The following is a 23,235-nucleotide window of genomic DNA, read 5'->3' on the forward strand; positions in this document are numbered from 1 at the left end:
CTGTTTTGCAGTGGAGCAGATGTCAGGTGTCTTAAAGATTTTCCAGAGGGGAACTGGGCTGCAAGCACCACAGCTGGAGTATCTTGCAGAGCCCCAAACTCTCATCATTTGCCTGCCTAAGCCTGGGAATTTTGGACCCAGTTTTCTTGCACCCAAAGCAGAGAAGCCAAGCACAAGGTGAATCGCCTTGTTACAGAGCCCAGGAGAGCATGCCCTTTGGCTTAGAGCAAGGATTTCAGCCTTGGATGCTTGTCTTCCAGGTGAATGCTCTTTCACCTGAGTGGTAGTTGGTCATTCGGAGGAGAACGTCTATGCGAGAAGGGCTCCAGAAACTTCCTGCCACCCAGTGATGATCACAAGGGCCTCAACTGCCCAGCCATTGGCTACGCTCTGGGTGCTGGGGCTTGTTCTGCAGACTGTAGTGCACTGTGGCAAGGATACCCAAACTAACTGAAATAGCTAATTCACTTCACTGCTGAAGTCTAACCCCAGAAGTGCAAAGTGCTTTGTGGACAGGTTTACCAAGCGAGCAAGGGAAATTAGTCCTTCCTGAGCTCTGAGCTGTTGTGGATGGACCGTCTCTCGTCCCTGAGATAGCTTGTTGGCAGCTAGCTCATTTAATATGAACAGGGACCTCTCTCCACTGCCCTGGAGTCTGCAGAGCAGCCAGGTGGGTTTCTCTCGCTCTCCCTGGCTCATTTGGATCATACATTTTGATTTGAAACTGAGGAGCCTTTCCTGTGTACCTGGACAGCTGGTACAGTCCTGCGGAAACATGCAGGCAGCTCAGCTTTTTACAACCAAAAAAAACCCCTGTATGTTATTCAAAAGCGTAACTGCCTGTGTGGATGATAGTTTTATTCTTGGAGTGAATATTAAGAAGATAAAGACAGGCCTTTGTTTGCAGGTGGATCATTATCTCCCCTGATCTGAAACAAAGGGCGTCCTCTGCACTGGCAAGCCTGGAGAGCCGCCTGGCTCGCGCAGAGCTGGCTGTGACGGATGCTGAGCCATGCAAGATGCTGAGCCTCCAGGCAGGTGTTGTGCAGTTGAGGGAACACTCTGTCAATAGCCAGGAGGACAGTACAATTATATTTTGTCCTCAACTATCGACACAGTGGCTCCTAAATGCCTCCTCTCTCTGTGTTATCTTCACAGGTCACCTTGGTATTCAGATGGTCTGCGACAGAGGAAGCATGAAGGGAGGAGGCTAAGTGCCAGTGGCGGAAGTCACACCTGAAGGTGATCTGCTGTGACCCAAAAGCTTTCTGACATCCTTTGCCTTGGTTGTAATAGAGAGGAAGAAAGTCTTCTTCTCCACACAGTGTCTGTAAAGTCCCAGCAAGTTGCTTCCCTTCAGAACGTAGCGTTTCCAGCTCTGGGAGGTTTCTTACCTGCTTCCTGTGTGGAAGTGGCTGCAGGTTCAGCCCCGGGGGTGGGTTTGGCTCTGGTGCTGGGATCACACGCAATAACTAGGTGACTGGGTTCAGGCCCAATTGCAGAACCGTGCAATAGCCTCTGTCACTTAACTTTTCTCTCAATGAGATTTGCTGACTGATTCTCTGAAGTTGCTTGGAAATGTAGTGATAGAGGCTGTGATTTGTGTGCGATACCGCCTGGTTAGTTACATCAGTGGTGGGTGTAGTTGGTTCCTGTAATAAATACCAAGGTGCCAGCATCTCTTAAGTAACTCTTTGTTCACGTGGTCATCTCTGCTGCTCATAAACCTGTTATATCCTGCCTTTAGCCATCTGTTTTGGAGGCAGGTTACTGTGATGAGATTCTGGAAGTAGTAATGACTGGCAAACTATAGAGGGTCTATTCATTCTGCTTTCATGCCAGGTTGGGCTCTGAAGTGGCTTAGGGCTTACAAGATAGCATCTTTCTTCAGTAATGGACAGGCTGTGCTTCTGCTTTCCATGCCCCTAACTGTAGACCAAATTCTGCCTGCCTAGCACTTGGACCCGAGGATTTTCATGTTGTATGTATGCTCCTCTGCTCTTTGCATGTGCATAACTGTAGGATTACCTTCCACCTTTAGCTGTGAGTCCACCCTCACTCAGTGACAAAGTGAAGGCAGCAGTTAAAAATAAAAATGCAATCTGTATAGCCACAAGAGGAGACAAGACTTCAATCAGGATAAATTAGAAGGCCCAGAATGCATAAAAACAAGAAGAGAAGTGAAAGATAGCAAGGAAAAATCCATGGCTGGCAGGGAAAGACAGTAGGAGGAATATTTTAAGTGAAATGACAAAGTCTGCATCCAAGCAAGTTGCAGTACCACCTGCAAAATGTGTGGGAAGCCTTGTCAGTGCTGGGTACCTCCTTCAGAGCAATATGCCAGCGCTAGTTTGGCCATTGCAAGCAGTGAGTACGTACGGTGGCCCAGCTTCCGTTGTTGGTCCTGACTTGTGATCTCTTTCCACTGTGCTAGCAAATGTTTCGGTTAATGCAAATCTCTGGTTCACCTGAATCATTGCTGATTTGCACCATCCTAACCGCAGTGTGTACAACTGCTTCTGCCTTGCAAGTTTACTGCATTCTGTTTCAGTGGCACCTTAGGGCTAATTAAAAATTTTATATCAGTCCCCTGGGTTGCAGGTGCTATTTTAACTTTCCTGTTCTCTACAGAAGACTGCGACAGACTTTGGGCACTTAAGTTGAACGTGAGCGAGTTGAACGTGTCTACTGTCCTTGCAGCAGGGGCAGGGCAGGCTGTAACCTGGTATACGAGTGGTGAAGAGAGAGTGAATCTTTAATAACTCCAATCGTGCATGAAATGTTAAATTTCTAGCATATAACCACAATACTATATTGCCTATTCTGCACCTTACTATCAGATTCTATATGTCTTTGTGACCCATCAGACACATTCATCATAATTTTCTTTGGATATTACTCCTGTCTCACCCTTTTTTCCTTTAAAAGAGAGGGGGAAAAAATTAATGTCACGTCCTCATCCTACTGCTCATGGTCCGCTCTATAAAACTCTATTCTTGCTCTCTTCTCCTCTCAAAGTGTGGAGTTTTTGGCTTCTCGTTTCTGGAAATCCAGAACTGCTGTGGATTTCAGTATCTCTATCCATTTGCTGTATCTGAGAAGCAGAACCGCCCTGACTTGGCAATCACTCCCTTTCGCACTCCGTGTCTTTCCAGCAGGCAGTTTGAATACATAACATACAGTCAGTTCTTGGGTCCCTCCCAGACAATTCCCTCTGATAGCAGGTGTGCCTCTCTGCATTGCAGATTGCTACACATCTCACCCTATTTAAAGGCAAGAGGGCTCCTTGGAGTCCTCCTTCCAGTCATGTTGTGAATTTGCTTCTAGCTGCCTCTCACAACACAGGGATCTCTCCTGTGCTGGAACTGGTGGTGGTCTTCTGCAAACTACCAAATAGCTGTCTGATGATATTGCTCCACTGTATGAATTAAACTGACCACCAAAGAGGCTTTTCTGATCCATATACGGCAACAGCGATGCATCTCTGATTTGGTCAGTGCGCAGCAGCGTTAGCCTCTTGCAAAGGGGAGGGAACGAACAACTACACCTCTCTTGTGCTTCTGTAGCAGCATGCTATAGTCTCCTTTAGAAAGATGATCCTTGTATCAGTCCATTGGCAGGGGAATCCTATAATGTAGGACATGCATTAGAGTTTTTTCAACGTTATTTACAAAACACGTCCACTCAAAGCCATGTGAATGGCAGCACAAGAGTAAAAGGATCACACTGCTGTTTAATGAGACCTGCAGTGTGCACTAAGTCACTGCTTATTGTTTCCTTGCTTAGGTCCCAGTCAAGACTTACCTTTTCTAAATTTCCTATTTTCACCAAGCATGTAAATTGCTGGTTTTCAAACTTAATTTATTCAGGTACTATAACTGGCACCAAGTGCCATTTTTGGCAGCCAAAACAGGTTACTGCTTTCCTGCTCCTTTAATTCACCAAAGCAGGAGCTGAACACTGCGCTCCCACATCCCATCTGAACAAACCAGAACCCTGGCTTTCTTTGTGTAAGATCTGTCTGGGATCTCTTTCCCCATTCCCATCCCTTCCTCTGGAGCATATCCCACTGTACCAACTCAATCCTACCTCCATGAGCTTTCCAGCCTGAACCAGAAGTGCCAGCTAGCATGCCACTTGTTGGAGGAGATGCCTTTGCACAGCCCATGTGCTTCACACCACAAGTGGGTGCCACAAGTACAAGTACACCCACAAGTGGGTGTACACCACAAGTACACCATAAGTTCCTTATGGCTGTATTAGCAAACAATGTCTATGGCTGCTAGCAAGAATAATAGTAGCACATCTGTAGATAGAGCAGTATTTAGGGATGATGTTAAGTAAATAGAGTGCTGAGCCCTTGACACCCGCGCTGTATGCATTTCAGGGAAGGGGGATGGTTATTGTGGATTAGCTCTACCTGTGCCCTGTGATGCCTGTTTACAGTTGCAGTATCCTAGATGCGCTCCAGAAGTGCATCTTCAAGTTTAGCTTTGTCCAAAAAGAACGCATTTCATGAACTTCAGTGTGAATCAAAGCACAGAAATTGCAAATGACAGAGCATCTCTTCAAAAGCACACTCCTGAGCTGAACTGAAACACTAGTGTAGCTGCACCCATATTGCCTGGCTAACAGGGGGGTCCAACCCTGTTGCTCCTGTGACAGGCAATGCTGGAGACCTCTGCTGCATACCATTTGGGGAAAATTCACAGATAGCTAGCAGGAGCAGTATCACAGTTTGGGAATTTTATTTAAAAGAATGTTATGGTCTGCTAAGATACTGGGCGCTGAACAGCTGAGAATGGAGGGGGATGAGAAATACACAGTATCAGTACAATATTTTTATCCGTTTCATGTACACAGCTTTCCAAGAATAATTATCAACAGAGAATCCTCATGTAAAGGATTTCTGTGAGCAATATTTGATGTCTTTTATTAAAGTTCCAGAATAAAAGTAAATAAAAATAGTTGCTAACAAAAATTGCATATGGCACAAAATAACACATTATGAGGACAAGTCACCTTGAAGAAATAAAATGATCCATTTGAAAAGCTATGAGAGCTAAAAGAGCTATGAGAGTAAGTCTCAAGATCTTAAAACCAAAAGACATTGCAGCAACAGACAGAAGGAACTGCTCTATTTAGCTCATTAAGGAGAATTTAAAAAGCATCCTCATCAAGATCTGTAAATGATTAAATGTTGAGACATTAGAGCTAAGAAAAAAAAATAATCTAAAGCTGCAAAAACTGAGACAGTAGGTAAGACACAGACTTTAGCAGTGACAGGGCCTAATCATTGGAACAATTTGATGTGCATTATAGAGGATTTTCTATGGCTTGAAATCTGGAAAATGTGCTGTAGCTGCACCAGAAACACTAGGCTCATCACAGGACTCGCAGGTGGAGGTTTCTGGCCTGGTACTGCAGGAAGTTGGACTCTCTTATCTAAGTGGTACTTTCTGAACGTAATATCCATGAAACCTACACACACAATACTTACCACTACAACCTTAATAACAATTAAATATGATGGCTTTCTCTGATGACTTCTTTGTCACTAGCTGTGATGGTTTTCACTAACACAATCACCCCTCCAGGACGTGTTAAGCACTCATTCATTATAGGAACCCTTTGAAAATATAACATTTAAGAAGAGCTTAAGTTGGCATGGGGACTTGGGCACCTAGCCATCATTTTAGGCAGCATGGTTCAAAATGTTTATCTGCAAAAGTCCTCTTGTAATCCCACAGGTGCGTAGCCTCCATGGGTATCTAAATCCTTACTCGTACATTCCTTCTCTGGGTATGAGCAAGGCAGTCGCCCACAACGGGGTAGCGCTCTCTCAGCCTGTGAGGATGAGCCTTGCCCAGGGCAGGTGTTCCGTAACACCAGCTGGTGTGAACCCCTAAAACACTGAGACTGATATAGCAACCATGAAAGTCAGCCCCCATTCTGCCTACGAGTGGAGGTTTGTCCTGCAATCTCTCTATGTAGCCCCTTCAAAAGCACTGTTCAGAAAGAGATTGAAACCATAATCCATGCAAATAAACAATCAAATCCCATTTGATTACATCAGACATAAGACTTGCCAAAATCTCTTGCTTCTAGTAGCCTTCTGCTTATTGTCATACTAACTTGTGGTCTTCTCTGAGAAGCAACAAGAAATCTATGACTCTCTTAATTAGATTTGGTCCAGATTTTATCATTAACTGTTAATGAAATCGTCCTATGGCGGAGTCAGTTTAAAAGCAGACCTCTGCTCCAAGTCTAAGTCACTTGTATTCTTAGAACTCTTTACATTCCTGCAGCCTTGTCAGATCTCAAAGCTGAGCTGGGTAAGGATCAAAGGGGAGAGCTATGCTTGTGGGGGGCATCATTTGAATGAGAGCATGGTCCCGTATCACGGCTGTTCATCAGAGTTCCCATGGTGTTCTGAAAGCAAAGATTGGTGACTAAACTGTAATAAAGTAATTGCTTTCTAATTTCTAAATTCCCCTGCAGTTCCTCTTAGATTGTAGCATTGGTTTTCACACCCTAACTTTTTTCTGGGTTTTTGTTGTTGTTGTTTTTTTAATGGTCTACTAAACATTTCTATTCAAGGGTTATTACCTTTCATTTCAGTTGGGAACATGATTGGTGTGGCTCCTCCTTCCTTTTAGCTCCAGCCTCCTTGGGAAGACCTACAAAAACATACTGGCTCTTCTTCAGTTCTTATCACTCATCTGTTTTGGGACATCTTTCATGTGTGGATGCATCTCGTTCTGCTCCCCATTTCTAGGGAATGAGCTCTGCATAAGGAGTATGTAAATTCCTCGCAATGTTATTCATCCAGCCTGTTGCCTTTTAAAACCTACGAGGGAAGCACAGAAAATCCAAACTTGTCCACTTTGCTAAACATTTATTTTTTTTCACTTCTAGGTCCTCCTGTTGAGCCCCTGGAGCCAACCAGGCCTTTACCAACTCTTCCTGTTCGCAGAATTCACTCCACTTCGGAAAGAAAACATGAGAGACAGCCAAGACCTCCTAGTCCTCCTCTGGGTGATAGGCCATCTCCTCCTGGCACGAAACCAAACATCTGTGATGGCAACTTTAACACCGTGGCTCTCTTTAGAGGAGAAATGTTTGTTTTCAAGGTATTAAGAATTCCTGCTTAACCATGAGTCTTTCTTTAGTTTTATTGCTGGAAAAGATTAATAGAAGTATAAGGTAGTGAGATTTGAAATGTCTGTGAAAATAGCTCTGTTCCTCTGAGGCTGATGAATGAGCAATATTAGAAGGAAATGTAAGCAGATTGGCTCTGTAATATTTGGAAACAGTGCCTGATGGGATTCACAAAATGCCCAGGCAGCCTGTGCACCAAAGTGTGAATTGGATGCACTGGCAGAGAATTCAGACACCGTCAAGCTCAGAGAGGAGCCACACGTAAAGCCAGAAAGCAATACCATTACCTAACCAGGGATTAAGCCTCGTTGCCTCCAGAGATGGCATGCATCAAACCCTGGGCTTCAGGAAGCACTCAGCCTACCTGAAGCTCTTAGGGAGTTTGAGTCAACCTTGCTTGTAAACTACAGCCAGGGAGGAAGGAGAGGCTTTGCTCAATAACCCACACTGGAGTGCTTTGAATATGGAAATCCATGGTCCCATTCACAAAGTACCTGTAGCTTTCACTCTGCCCAGTGGGTGTGAATGTGGAGAGGGATATGTTGAAGGTCATTAAACGGACAAACCACAAAAGTTGCCAAAAATGCCTGAACTGAAAATAGTTGAAGGCTGGGACAGTATCTGGGAGAATTCTCACAGGCTCTGTCCTGCTCTTACTAATCGCTGAGCATCCACTATGGCTTTAACTAATGATCTCATCTCTAAAGGAATATTTAATAACTCTTTTGTGCCTTTGGACGTTGTGTGCTTCACACAGTCACCAGGTAATGTTAAGGCTGTATGGCTCTCCTGGGGTCTGATAGTTGAGCACCAGTTGTACCAGGACAAGTGTGACACCTCAGTGACGAGACACGCAGAGAGGTCACCCACAAATGAGTTCGTAACGCTTATAACTGTGGACTTGCTTCCCCCTGCTCCTTTTTCCTCTCCTTCTTTCCACCCTTTTTCACAGCACCAGCAATCAACTTCTCACCCTTTGGGCTGCCATCTTCCCCACGAAGCGCTTCCCTCACTGGTGACAGTGTTGGGCTGGGTTGGAGCTGTCATCTGAACCAGGACTTCTGTCTTTAATGGTTATGGGGCCTAGGCAGTGATTAGTAATGCTTGATGCTGGACACCCAGCCTGATTTGACTGCAAGATAAAAATACCCAATCTGAAGACGCTTCTGGTTTTCTCAGGATCGCTGGTTCTGGCGTCTGCGCAACAACCGAGTGCAGGAGGGATATCCCATGCAAATTGAGCAGTTCTGGAAAGGCCTCCCCGCAAAGATTGATGCAGCTTATGAGCGGTCTGATGGAAAATTCGTTTTCTTCAAAGGTACAGTACATTTCAGTACAGCCTACCACACCTGCCTCACATCACACTCTTCTTTTACAGCATGAAGATGGTGAAAACAGGAAAAGTGTCCTTTTCCAAGGGGACACTTCAAGCAGCCACTAATCCTTAAAATATAGTGTGGGCTGGCTTTGCCAGGACAATCTCTGTATAAAGCTAGTATTGATTAGTGGAAGTTGGCTTCCCTGTGATAACAAGAAATAGCTCCTACTTCCCAGGGAGTGTCAGTCTCCTGCCTATCTCCTTGAACACGTTTCGGCAGGGCATTAGGTCCTCTCCAGGTATAGGGGACTCCCAAACAGCATTTCTGGACAATTGTCTCCTAAAGAGACAAAACGACCAACCTTATGCTGGGACCCACATTAGCTCCTTGCACTATGACAGTGTCTGAACAGGATCCTGTAACTTGAGAGCAAGTTGTAAGCAAGAAGAGTGGCTGGAAAGCATCGGCATGCCCCGTACACAGTACCTGGTCTTCTGAATTTATGTCTGCAGCTTCAGTCACTCAGCTCAATGAACTGTATTAAAAGTTGAGAAGGCTCAGAGAAAGGCAACTGAAATGATCAAAAAGTATGGGCTGACCTCCTGCAAGGAACTCCTCAGCCTGCATGAGGGATGACAAAGACAGGGTATGAGAGAAGTCTTTGAAATCATGACTGGCCTAGAGAAGGTAAATGGGAAAGGGTTGTTTAACATCTCTTCCAAAACAAGAGCTGAGGAGCAGCAAATAAATCAGGAGGTTTCAGGTTCAAAATTAAGAGGAGGAGCAGTTTTTTCACATAATACAGTTAAGCCTGGAAGTCCTCAACATGCTGTGGTTCATTGTGGCTATTTTACATTTATATCAATTCAACTACTAATTAGGCAAATCTGTTTGTTGTTTGTGTCCCCATTCATCTCTAGGAGATAAATACTGGGTTTTTAAAGAAGTGACAGCAGAGCCAGGCTACCCACACAGTCTGGTAGAGCTGGGGAGCTGTCTGCCCCGGGAAGGCATAGACACGGCTCTGCGTTGGGAGCCAGTAGGCAAAACGTACTTCTTCAAAGGCGACAGGTACTGGAGGTACAACGAGGACAAGAGAGCAACGGATCCAGGATACCCAAAGCCCATCACTGTGTGGAGAGGAATCCCTCAAGCTCCACAGGGAGCTTTTATCAGCAAAGAAGGCTGTATGTATCTGCAGTCATTACGCCTGTTAGATCGGCAATAGCTTGTTTACCTTGGGAGCTGGGTTGCTGGATGTGGGGTGTTTCAAGTATTTCCTGAGACAGGAATCAAGTCTCAGAATTCCTAGGGTCACACTGGCACCTGCGAGCACCAGCAGTCTGAGATCCTTCCTGACCCTCGTCCCAGCCTGTGTACCTCTTCAACTGCTAAACCACATTATCATAATGCCAGCTCTGGGGGACGGGAAGGGGACTTTTTCTAGTTTAGCTGCCACAACAGTCCCTACCCGAGTTTTCCTGGGCCTTGATTGTGAGGATGCCGTAACTTATGTTTTCCTCCTAGTTTCTTGCGTGTAGCTAGCTCAGTCTGTTACAGGCTCCAACCTGCCTGATGTACTTTGAAGTTAGCCATGTGCTGAGTAGGGGGTTGGACCTCCAGAGGCTCCTTCCAACACATTTCTTTCTCCGATTTGAAGATTTTTTCCTCTTCTTCCAGTTGGGGAAAGAACTAACAGAAGGGGCTTGTGCCATTGAGGCCATGTTTAAATTTGGGGCTGCGGTGTGAGATGAGGGCTGTAGGGCTGGGCTAGGCTGGAGGACTGCAGTGAGAGCCAGCCAAGCTGGAGGACAGATGCAGGAGACACCACTGTTCCTTTCTCCTTTTTTTTTTTTCCCCTAATCACTTGAGAGTGATTAGAAAAGGAGTCACCTGGGAAGACAAGGGGTACTTCAGACAACATGTAGCATAAACCATCAGCCTTTTATTAGCAGCAGGACAAGACTGCTCCTTAACAAAGGCCAAATCTTCTGGATTCTGTGGCCAAAAGGACTCATCTTATTCAGCATCTCCCTCAGGCTGGGTGAACAGAAACCTTAAGTATTCTTCCAAACACTATTGCACCCAGGCACGCGCTGTCATTCTGCAGATTATATTAATTGCTTGGTAACGATGAGCACATGTTTACAGATGCTTTAGTAAAAAATAACTCACTGCAGAACACATACTTTAAAGTTAGTTAAGGTTTTTTTTTTATTCACAGCTTGTCTTGGCCAAGGGGAATGGTGCTCTGTGGGCAACATTGCACCCACAAGCCAGGGTTATAGCTTCTCCTTTAAATCTTAGCTCGAAAACCACCTTCACTTTTCAGTAGTTTTGGGATGCCCTGGATGAGTGTGTTTTATTGGCCCAGGCAGCTACCACCTCCCACTCTCTGCACATCCTCACACAAGCACAGCTTATCAAGTTGGAAATGGTGTGGTGAGAAATATTCTCTGTTTTGTCTCCTAGTTTATACCTACTTTTACAAAGGGAAGGAGTATTGGAAGTTCGATAACCAGAGGCTGAGTGTGGAGCCAGGCTACCCCAGGTCAATCCTCAAAGACTGGATGGGCTGTAACCAGAAGGATGTTGAACGAAGCAAAGACAGACGCCTCCCCCACGATGATGTGGATATTATGGTGACAATAAATGATGTGCCTAGCACCGTAAATGCAATTGCAGTTGTGATCCCTTGCATTTTGTCTCTGTGTATCCTTGTCTTGGTATACACGATCTTCCAGTTTAAAAACAAAGAGGTGCAGCAAAATGTTGTGTATTACAAAAGACCTGTCCAGGAATGGGTATGACACAGCCCGCTGCACATTTCCACTCATTGATCTGATGAGGACTATGGACAAAAAAAAAAGAAAAGAAAAATGCATTCAAAAGCCTACCAAACAAAACTACTTCAGTGACCTACAAGTTTTGGACAGCCTGGGACTGAAAGAAGCAGAAAAACTGGAAAAAATACAGGCAGCCTTGCAGTGTGGAGCCTCTTTCCTTCTTACTGCCTCAGTCGCGTGTCAGTCTTGGTGTGCCATCCTCCACAGGCTCACTCTGCTAACATCAGAGTCTTCAAGACAGGCTTCAACTGACCTGGGAAACTTCCTTCAGTTCCCTGCAACAGTGCTCCCTGTTAAACCCAGCATTCTCCAGTGTAGCTAAACCACCTCTGAACAGAACCATTTTTTTAATAGCTGTCTCATAAATGAATTAAGATCATGAAATCTATGAACAGGAACAATTCAGTATCGTAAGCAGAAGACATTCTGATGCTGAACCATTCTAAAAGATCTTCTTAGTTTATTACAAAATCCAGGGATTACCTGGATACAATTTTCCAATACCTGCTGGTCAGATGTTTTGTACATTCATAACTAATCAACGCTGCCACTCAGTACAGTGCATGAGGAACCACTAAGCACTCAGAGGTAAATGAGTGCAGAGCAGAAGCTCAAGAAGCACCCAACCAGACACCATAATGTTACCATCAAGCCCTAGTTTGGGACAATCTGAAGACAAAATAATTGGGTCTAAAAAAGTAATCATGGCAAGACATGTTTTTCTTTTGGGAGCCATTCATGAAAGAAATATTTAAATGTCATATGATGTTGTGTTGAGCTCCCGTCAGCAAGAAACAATGAACCAATGGTTACCAATATACAGAAAAACGTGTATAGATGTAGACTGCACTCTGCCCCTGTTAAGATGCTGGGAAAAGATGAATTGTTGTTACGTGGCATGTATAACTAGATTGTGGAATTTGTATGTTGGGTTTCAGGAGAATGGAAATGTTTGTTTGGAGTGAGATCGTCATTGTATTTTGCTGAAATAGTCAAGATACAGTAAGAATTAGGCCTGTTTGTAAAACTAAATCCAATCCCTGTAGATGTTATGAACATTGTATGCCTTTGAAATTTGTTTTTTGTTTTTGCTCACTTCTTCACAGGCAAATATTTGGCAAGGACCAAAGGAAGCATGCCACACAGTAGAATGAGTTCATCACTAGCCGCATTTGACAAAGACATAAAAATCAGGTAAAGGCTAGCTAAATATCTGAACTTTCGGCTAGTAACTTTTCACAAGTCTCTTCCTACAACAGTAGCTTCTTCTTATCCCTCTTACAGTTGTGAATGGTTTAGGATGTTGTGTCCTAACCACAAACTTAGTCCATTTTGTTGTCGATGCTGATTTTTCTACCATGTTAAATAAGAGTGGAAGAAGTTTCTTGCAATGCAATGTAATGGTGAAGTCCAGTCCTGTACAGAAGTGCCATTCATGTAAGCATATGAACTCCTTTGCACGCTCACTATAAGGAATAGGTGACCAGCGTAAGCCCTCTGCCTATAATTGAATGTCATTCAGTGCAATGAAGTGCAATGCACAGGATGTCCAGTTAGTAGAGAAAAAGTACAGCCTTATAATGTCAGCTATGAAAAAAAATCCAAGGATGACAAACATGCTAAAAATATTCCTAACTACAATGATGAGGAATGAAGAAGCAGAAAGATTATTAGCATTCTGAATTTCTAACTAGTGCTCAAATATTGCTATGGTGAAGCAGGAGACAAATAGATACTTCTAGTGAAGCCCACTAGGACTGCATAACACGTGGTCTCAAACTGTATTTTGTCCTTCATAATTGATTTCCATAGCCAAGCTGTTTATTGTGTTTAAACATAAAAAATTACAAACATATTACAAAATGAGAAGCTAGTAGATGCAAAACTTTGAATTTTAGTGAAAAAATGTGATAACGTCTTATGATGGGTGAAGGAGTGCAAAGGACCAAATGAAATCGGAGATACTAATTAGACACACCCCCCCACATGCTACTCCGTACATTGCTATGTGTACTATATATGTGGTAGAATGCACACTATGAATGCCACAGCCACATGGCACATCGAACTCATCTGTACGCTGCCAACTCTTCTGGGACTGTGACAGCCCAAATCTTTGAGCAACTTCCAACAGCCATCATTAAAAAAAAAAAAGTTACAACCTAGAGAAATGTCTGGTTTTGTTTGTATTTTTTTCCTCCTGCCCAAAGGTAGATTTTTGGTCTGTTCAAAGCCCTATACTGAGTAAGAAGCTGTACAGGCAGCACAATGCCTGGGTCCGTAGCAAGCTGAGCAGTTTCCTCAGACAGCTGCGTATCGCCTTGCGGAGCCAGGCACCCCACTGCAGTAAGGCAAGCTGCCTGCCCTGTATTGCCAAAACTCAGCCTTCCTCAAAGAACTGCTGCTTCAAAGAACCAGAGAAATAGTTTGGTGTTTCTTCTGTTTCGTAACTGGCTCCTGGTGCAGATGTTACATATTTGAGCTTCCCAGGGGTGTGAGGTATTTGTGTAGGTCTTTAAGGGGCTGAGAAACAGCCTTCTACACTTACAAGTGTTGGCACTGGGGGGGCTGGGGCAGGTAGGCGAGCAGTTGACCCACTTCCCGAGTACAGGCCCATCGACCCCACTATCATCTCTTTTAAGATTAGCACCTGTGCAGTCCTGGGGTGACCTGGATCCGGGCACAAACATCGGTATTCGTGTAAGGGATAGTTCCTTAATATTCCCATACCTCAGCTCTTTGCTGGGATCCTGTATTATGCTACAGAAACACAGCACCTGATCAGCAGAGAATCGACTCGCTCTGCCTCCCATCAGCATGGCTCAAGCACCTCCATGGACAGGTGGCCACGTTCCAGTCCCTGCCCAGAAATGCAGCACCAGGACATATTGCCACCACAGGGGAGCAGGGAACAGCAGTGCTTAGTCAACTCCAATCCCGTAAGCAAGAGGCTCTTCTAGGTGTGCTCCTGGCATGATACACACCACCCTGCAGCACCGGCCATTTGTACAGCCAGAGGGGAGTCCTGGCACATGTCTACCTTGAGTGCAGCAGTTGCAGCCCCTCCGGCGAGCAGCCCACTACATACACTATACTGCACTCAACATTCTACATTTGGTTTTGGGGTTTTTTTTTCCCCTCCAGTTTTTGACTACATCGAATAATTTAATCACCAGTAAAGGAGGCTCGTTTTTCCAGGTACATTAGAAATGTGCTCGGGGATACACAATCCCTACAGTCAGAACAGAGGTGGTCCTCCACTGTACGAGAGATTAGTTGTTCCTAACTTATAATTAGTCATTAAACCTCAAGGGGATCTCCCATCTCACACCATGAGGACTCAGGTTTTTAAAAACCACTCTGGAGGATCCTGACAAAAGTTTTTGGACATTAAAGCACACTATGGCAGCCAAGGCTACATACCCTATGACTTCTTCACTGAATCTCAAGTTGCAAGACTCATTCCTCCCTCAAAACCTCTGGACAACTCTTCTCCATCCTGTCACACTCATCCTGGGGCTTGATTCCAACCTTTCTCATAGTATCAGACTTACTTGTCCAGCACAGCTGGAATCAGCTTTAGTTCCTCAGATCATTCCCGCAACCTTTTGCAATACCTGAAGTCACGTGTTGCCTTCGTCTGCCTGGCAGCAAAGGTGGTATACAGCAGTGGTATATAGCCCACAGCTATATAACGCACAGCTAATAGATAACCCACAGCTTCATAATTCAGCAATTTCATTTTTAAGAATCCTGAGAACCCGTGGTAGCAATACCCAGCACTGGGGACATACAATTTGATTTTGTTGACTATTCCTTAAACACCTTTTTTTGGCATCGCCACTGGAGAGTGCTGCCTTTGAGATAAAGCACATAAAAAGTGCCTGTCCAGTGTTGCACAACACTTTAAGTGCCTCGAGCTGCGTAATGCCAGGGGCCTGCCACTTGTAATTCTACCATTCTGTAACCCTTCACCTCAGTTGTCATTTCTCCCTTACTGTTTCATACTGTTGTTCTCATGATCTCATCCTCACGGCCCTGCACCTGCAAGCTCTGACACTGCTAGGCAGGTTCTCATGGGAAGTAATCGGCAATAGCATGAGAATCTCACTCCTTTCCCCTGGCTTCTTTTGGAGTTTTTAGTTTACAGAAGAACCAAAATTTAATGAACAACACATTACGCAAAAATATGTATTTGCAGAAAAGCTTGGCAACCACTGTGCAACACTTGCATCTAATCTACACATAGTACTCAAGACAAAGATGCATCATGGATTTACAGATAATGCTTTGTTTGGGCTTTCTTTTCCTAATTAGCTCCAAACATTCAGTCTGCTTTTTTGACTGTAACTGAAGACTGAGCACATCTTTGTTCAAATACGTACCTTCAGGCCAAGAATTTGCTCTTGTGCTGCTCAGAGTTCATTACTACAGGTGTGAAATTTGGATTTGTAACCATAGCATATTTCACTTCACATTAAGCTGCACTGAATTTACCTTTCTATCAACCCATCAGTCAGTCTTCATCCTTACTAGTCAGAACAAGTTAGTATGGGCAAACTTCCCTGCACTAATCCACCGCCTTTCCTAAACAGGACACAATAATGCTGAACACTGTGGCTCCCAGCAGAGCTCCCTGTGAAACTCCTGGAAAATCTAACCATTTACTCTTTTTCCCCCATCCTCAAGCGTGTAAAAGGCCTTCCCTCTCATTCCATGGGATCACTCACCCAGCATCCTTAAAAGCCTTTGGCATAAAAGCCTGCCAAATGCCTTTCGGAAATACAAATAACATTACAACAAACCTCCATAAAGAACTTCACGGGTCTTGTAAGAGATGACTTGCCATTAAAACACCAAGTTTATACTCTCTCATGATATCATGTATGCATGTTTCTACTAATTCCATTCTTTATTATAGTTTCTGTTTTCCTTCTACATAGGTCCATCTTACTAGTTCAGAATTCCCACAAACCCTTGCTTAGAACGGGTACCACATTTGCCACCTTCCAGTTCCCAAGCTTCAATGCAGCTTTTGTAAGAGGTCCCACACCACAGTTAGCAATACCCCATTCTGCTGCCTGGCTCTAATGCTCTTTGGCATATCACAACGCCCAACACTGTACCAGCATCTTTCCTATTTAAGGATTTGGATTACACAGAGACCGGATTATTTTTCTTGTTTACCTCTAAGCAATTTTAAACATGTAATACACATCAAGATCACCAATATAAACCAGGATTCCTGCCCATCACCCGGAATGAAAAAAAGAGTTACAGAAGTTGCAGAGGAAAACTTCAGCCTTACTCATTTCACAGACAAATACATGCTAACACCAATAGCAATAGCCAGACTTTCTGCCATTTATACCTAAGAACAGAGCCCTGTGAGGTGGCAAAAGGAAAGCAGCTTCTCACTCTAAATACTGAGATACGCTAAGAGGAGGAGACCTGGAGTCAGTGCCAAGAAGGGTAGTCCACTATATCAAAGGGACCATAAACACCAAAAATCGTTAACCATAGTAGCAAGGAGCTAAGAGCTGCTTACAGGCTTCCCCAATGGCAGAAGGAAGGTGAGCTGTCTGGAAGTGGAAGCCCCTGGCTCAGTCCAGATGGCAGGACTGCTATGATCAGAGAAGATCCTATGGCAATCTTTATTTAAAAGTTTAAGGAGCAACCTTTAATCAACCAAAACTTATAAAACCTTCCCTAAACATCCAGACAGTAACACAAAAATGGAAGTTTTCTTAATTTTCTAGAAAGCCTGAATCACCAGGGACAAAAAAGAGCCCTGCCCACACTGCCTTCAGGACAGCACTCCTCAAAAGAACCCAGCTGAGAGTAATGCAGCTGTGTGGAAGCAAGCGAGGAGCTTCCACATACCCTTAAGGATGGGAAGTGGAGGCATTTCAATGCCTTCAGTACACGCTTAACAGGCAAGCAGAAGAAAAGCAACTGAAATGAGAGATCAGTGAGCAACAGCTCTGTTTAGAAGCAAATGACTGTCTTCTACCTGAAAGCAGTATCTACAGCTCCTTTTCACCATCATCACTCCCTGACAAGGCCAGAGCTCTTAATTAGCAAGTTCCCAAATCTGTAACATCTGACCAAATGGAGTAACTGGTTAGAACCGTGTTGCTTAACCTTTGTCTACGAGACAATTCAAGATGAGGTGATTTAAATCTTTTTTTATTTACTTCTAAGTTTCCCAGCGTAGGTGGCTAACTCCTGTAGAACAAATCTAAGCCCGCTGGCAAATAGCATGCTTTTCTAGGCTCTCTCTTGCAGATGCCTCGGAAGCAGCACACATGCCACCAAGCATCTGCACACAACAGATCAAATACCACTGTTCCAGAGGCAGTCACGCATTGTTGCTGTTAGAAGCCCCTGGATTGACTTTGAGAAACTCCAGTTTTAATCAGAGCTGATCACTTCAGAATCACTGCCCCTGTGGGAATAGCTGCAAGTCAGGGCAAGAGAGCAGGTGATGACTTCTGAATTATTTTGTGGCAAATAAACTACTATATTTTTGGTATTGGACATACAAGGGGCTCTTAAGTCTACCTACAGCAGAAACACTACCCTTTAGCAAGAGTGTGGAAAGAGAGGGCAGTGTCATGCATGTGCTGAAACATACTGCTGTGCAGCAGAACACTGATGCATTATTTAAGGCAAAATAATCTAGTGATCAATATCCAAGAGCCACAAGAGTAAATATTGTGGGCTAATTTGAGGGGCTCAGTCAGCATCACAAAACCAGAAAGCACAGCTGAAGAACTGGAAAATGTCAGCCAAGGGATAGAGAGCATTCCTTATTTGTAACTTATGTTATTTGTCAGTTTTTGTAATAACACTTAGTTTACAAAACACTACAAAAAGTTGGGTTTGTAGCCTCTTCCTTGAGCTAGGCCTGCAGAAACAACATCAGAAGGTCTAGAAGTCTGTAATCCAAAGTGCAGCTTGACACTTCACTCCTTAGGAGCTTTCTGGAAAGTAGGAACCAACACTGCTCATGTCAAGCTAAAAAGAGAAAACAGAAAGGAAATTTAGCAGACAAGTGCCAGAGAGTGCAGAAGGCATTTCAAAACACCAGTACAGTCAGTTCTCAACCTCCAACTACAAAGGCCCAGTAGAAATTTCCCTTCCTAGAACATAAGGGTCTATGAAAAGAGGGAAGCAGACCTAGCGTCTGCTAACAGCCAGCCATAAGAACAGACTTGTCAAGCTGGTAAATGCAAAATGTACACTCAGCCTGGTCTAGGTCGTTACCAAACGCTCAGAGCAAGTTTAATTATGGCTCTGTTATGCTCAGAGACATCAAGCCTTTATACAGGAACAGCTTTTATACAGTGAAGGGGCAGCAAAGAACTCTTTCAAAGGGTTTTTCACTCAAGGAATTCCTTATTCTTTCCTTATGCCATAAACCATTCCCATACATTCTTATGATAACTGAGAACTCAGCCACTAAGTTACAATGGCCTAGGTAGCTCAAGAACACACCTCTAGCACCACAGCAATGATCATAAGAGTTGTAATCAGGTGAAAGCCCAAATGGAGTTTGCATAGGACATTCATGTATACGTATGCCTAAACTTTGTAAAAAAATGTGCATACATTAATGAATGGGGAAGGTCCTGTATCACTACCACTCCAGGCAGAAAACAAGAAAACCTGCCTCCTATTGAAAGGTAACTTGGACAATGCCTTTGACAAAAAGGCTTAAAAAAAAATTTAAGGCAGCAGCCTTAAACTAAACAGATTTAAGGCAGCAGCAGACAAGCTCCAAAGTCTTTTTGGCTCCAGAAATGGTTGTAGCAGGCATTTGACATAATTTTATGGGTTACAGCAATTAAAAGCCAAGGTGTCACGCAAAGTCACTGGCATTTTAACTTTTAAAACAAGATTTGTTTAAAAAAAATCCATTCATGTCATAGCTAAGCACGGAACAGCTAGAAAAAAAGTATCTGAAAGTTGAAATGGATACTATTTCTCACAAAAAGTGTTATAACTGCAACAAAACCCCTTACACTTTCCATACAGGACTAAGCAGGCTCATCAGCCACAAGGAAACAAACCCTTCTGTTATCAGTAACCCAACAAAAGGAAAGAGGAAGTAAAAAAAAAAAAAAAAGATAAATAAATTGTGAAAACAGCTAGTTTCATAGTAAAATTGTGCCTGTTTGGACCATGATTATACACAGATCTGAATCCTCCTTACCTGTCAATCAAGGAATCTCTCATGTTGGTAGCAATGGTACTTGGCTGAGCTTCATTCAGCCTGAAGATGCTCTCGATGACGGAGAGCTCAGTGCTGGTCGTATCCAGCCCACAGAATGCACACCAGTCATTTACAACCATTCCTGCTGCAATGACCTCGCTGCCACGATTCACTGTTCCAGCCTAGCAAAAACAAAGCGGCAAGAGTTAACAGGGTATGCTGACAGCAACACGTTTCGTTACGCATCCTTATTACAAGTCTTCAGTGGAGGGCCTCAACTCACACTCCTGAAAAGATTAAAGCTGACATCCAGTGAAATAAAATCTAACACTTCTTAGGAAACATAAAGGCATAGCAATTGTGAAATTCACAAAACCAATTGAGCAGGCACAGGATTTTATTACTTAATTTTTTTTAAACGCTGCCTTTGGCCAAACCACAGACAATCTCACATTCCATATGAATCAATCAGCACAATTTGCATAATACCAGCAGAGCAACGTTTCAGAAGCAAACTAAAGGTGCTAAGCAGCTTATTCAGACGCAGAAGAGAAAGCAAAAATGTCTCAGAAGACTTGCCCCATTCAAGTCTTCTCCTCATCTCCCACTTGGAACAGCTCTGCAGAGAAAATAGCATCTAGGAGCCCATGAGATGTAGAAACATTAAAACTGAGAACTGGGTCGGAAGGGAGTGGCAAGAGAAAACACAAACCCACAAATGCCTTACCACGAGTGGGACCTGGAGCAACGAAGACAGTTCATCCTGATCATCAATTGAAGTTTTGGGGTGCACAATTCCTCCTTGGTTACTAAAAACACAGTAACTTCCTACCAGCACCTGATCTGCTACCGTTTGCCTGAAAACCTCAACCTTCAGTACATCTGCCAAGATCTCTTCTGTCTCCTGCAAACAGAAAGAGAGAATAAAGTCCTCAGCAAAACAGTATTGTAGAGTTTGAAGTCAAGCTATTCCTGCACACAACCATCAGCTGGGATCCTCCCCTTTGAAAGCCTGCCCACACCTTCACAATCCATTGCAATCCAATCATTATAAAACACTCAACCTCTGTTCTCCAGATGTTTCCAGTTACCTGTGCATACTGAGCTGGGCCACTATAACTAAACACACCACCATGCCTTTACTGAGAAATGCTCTTCTCTCCTCTTTCTGGAGGATGTTGGCAGCACATCAGTTGTGTCAAGACCTGTTCTCTGGGCATTCCCTGTGAACCAGTCCTCTTTTGTCCCAGACCACTGGGACAAAACCAAAAGCAAACACTGTAAGGACTTTCACTACCTGTAGCCACACAACACCCCTCTCTCTAATGCTTTTAAGATATCAGTCCTCAAACATAAAGTAGCAGCAACTTTGTCTCCTCTGCCCTTATTTTAAACTTTCATACAAGAACCTTCCGTTTGCTTTTACCCCTCTGTAAACACACACACCACCACACCCATGGCCTCTTTCAACTATTACAAATTTCAGCTCGCTCAGCAGTAGCTTGTAACTACTGCTGTAGTCCTGACTAAACTCTTCTTTATGCTCTCTTTATTATGCACATGCAACCTTTTTTATTCATTCAATTTTATATACGCAAAGCAAATTGCACCTGACAATATACTTCCATATCACACTCCTTCCCTTCTACAGAGCATTCACTACAGCATGCTGAACAAGAGGGCACATACTATATTTGGGGAAGGGCCAACATCCACAAATAAAGATAAATATAGGAAAAGAGGCAGATCAACTGAAACGAAGTCAGAAGTCCAAAATCCAATTCTGAGACTTCTCTCTTGAGAAGAAAGGAAACATGAGGCAGCACAACCTCCTACATGACATTAGCTCAGCTGTTAGCATAGGTCTTCTGATCCCCGTGCTACATACAGCAATCCTTAACAACTACAAACCCAAACTGCAGCTTGACAATCATTTCACATGCACCCACCATGAATTTAAAAGCATTATAGATCCATATACCCTGTCAAGATCTGGATGAACAAGAGCTACATAGTCATTGCAGGTAGTGACATTGCCCAGTGCTGAGAGACGCTCTTCTACTCGTTGAATTCGTACAGAATCTGGAAGGCTATTGCGGATATGTTGAAGCTCTTGGTCTGTCGTACTGCTTGGGACCAACAGTCCATGTCTGTTTCCTAAAATCACACCAGGAAAAAAAAAAAAGGGAAAAAAGAACGTTTCCACAGGCCTTCCTACATTCCTGATGTTCACATAATGGCTTGAGTTGCCCTTGCCCTATCCACTCCTCCCAAGCCCAGAACTCATCCCAAAAGAAATAACGTTACCATTTAAAAATAACACAGCACCACAGGTACAGGAAAACCGGGATGAAGCACAGACTTATCTCAGAGTAGAAAAGGGTGAATGGCACTATCTTTAACCACTTCTCTTTTTCGACAGAACTAAAGGAAGCCCAAGGTTCTCAGTGCAACACTTTGACTAGGAATTTCCCCTATAGATGCCAATTGCCCCACAAAACATACAGATGCTGCTTCTTTGTATTACTTTACTTTGGCAAAGCAGTAAAATAAGATGGACAAAGACATTCTTTTCACGGGAACAAAACTCAGGCAAGAAGTTCGTCTCACTGAATAGGGTCTCACTAGCCAGAGACAGAGGAAAGACTTTTCTTTGACCTTCACATTTGTTAATGCCCCCCCCCTCCCCGGGCTCTGCCCCTCCAGTGCTGGCATTGAACCATTAACCTTAAGAAAAACGAAACTTCTCCCAGTTTAGCAGAAAATAGACTTACACGTGTCTTTAACCCATTTTCAAGCCCTGAGAGGCAAACACTCCCCACCACCCCAGCTCTCTGTTATTGGACGAGTTTTAGTTTTTCACTCCTCCTCTTCACACACTTGAAGCATTGAAACAAAAACTCTGAGGACGAGGGGTGCTGCCCGTTGGACTCCCCGCCACAGTTAAACCCACAGTATGTCACCCTGTGCACCACCCCAATACGGGACGGTTTTCCTGCTTCCCCCGGAGCCCCTCCGGGGCTCTTCTCGCCCCGAGGCCCGGCCGGGCTCGAGTTCGGGGGGAAGGGCCGCCCCGCCACCTACCCACACACATTCTGCCGATGATGCGGCAGCCGGCGATGGAGGCGTGCACCACCGGGATGGTCCCGAAGAGCTCCCCCTCGAAGACGCTGCAAGGAGAAAGAGCCGTTAGGGTACTGCCGCGGGGCTCGTCGAGGCGGCGGCGGCAGCCGGGCCGCCCGGGCCGGCCCTCGGGCCTCCCTCACCTGTAGAAGTTCTCGGAGCCGCCGATGGCCACGAGGCAGTAGGCGTTGGTGAGCTTGGCGAAGCAGCCCAACTCGTTGTTGTTCTCGAAGCTGGCGCGGACAGCCATGGCCGGGCCGGGGACGGGCGCTGCGGCGGGGACGGGCGCTGCGGCGGGGACGGGCCAGGCCGGACTGGCGACGGGCGCCGCAGCCTCTGCCGGACGCACGCGGCGTCGCCGCTTCCGCTTCCGGCGGTGGCGGGCGGCAGGCGCGGGGCAGAGCGGCCCCGGCCGCGCCTGGCGGGGACAGCGCCGCCACCGGCCGGGAGGCGCGGTCGCCCTGGCCGCCGCCGCCACGAGGGGGCGAGCGGGAGCCCCGCGGGGCGGAGCGGGAGCCCCGTGGGGCTGTGCCGGCCCCGGCAGGGACCTGCCCCGGCGCCAGTCCTC

General features: G+C 44.9%; 2 protein-coding genes across 5 annotated transcripts in view; one reads left to right on the forward strand and one right to left on the reverse strand.

Annotated features, from left to right (window-relative positions):
- Positions 1-13,059, forward strand: part of MMP24 (matrix metallopeptidase 24) — a 49,080-nt gene extending 36,021 nt beyond the window's left edge. For all 4 annotated transcript variants that reach the window (XM_072879362.1, XM_072879363.1, XM_072879364.1 and 1 more), the window contains 4 exons: positions 6,919-7,133; positions 8,341-8,479; positions 9,401-9,667; positions 10,953-13,059. In XM_072879362.1, the coding sequence (XP_072735463.1) occupies positions 6,919-7,133; positions 8,341-8,479; positions 9,401-9,667; positions 10,953-11,290 (959 nt within the window). In that variant the 3' untranslated portion in view covers positions 11,291-13,059. The remainder of the gene's footprint in view (positions 1-6,918; positions 7,134-8,340; positions 8,480-9,400; positions 9,668-10,952) is intronic.
- Positions 13,060-13,125: 66 nt separating this feature from the next.
- On the reverse strand, positions 13,126-23,034 carry EIF6 (eukaryotic translation initiation factor 6). The gene is made up of 6 exons (XM_072879366.1): positions 22,811-23,034; positions 22,629-22,714; positions 21,526-21,701; positions 20,272-20,448; positions 19,545-19,726; positions 13,126-18,346 (listed from the first exon to the last, which is right to left on the reverse strand). The coding sequence occupies exons 1-6, from the start codon at positions 22,915-22,917 to the stop codon at positions 18,337-18,339; spliced, it is 738 nt and encodes a 245-aa protein (XP_072735467.1). The 5' UTR covers positions 22,918-23,034; the 3' UTR covers positions 13,126-18,336.
- Positions 23,035-23,235: the final 201 nt, after the last annotated feature.

The sequence above is a fragment of the Ciconia boyciana genome, chromosome 14, assembly GCF_034638445.1.
Source record: "Ciconia boyciana chromosome 14, ASM3463844v1, whole genome shotgun sequence".
Lineage (NCBI taxonomy): Eukaryota > Metazoa > Chordata > Aves > Ciconiiformes > Ciconiidae > Ciconia > Ciconia boyciana.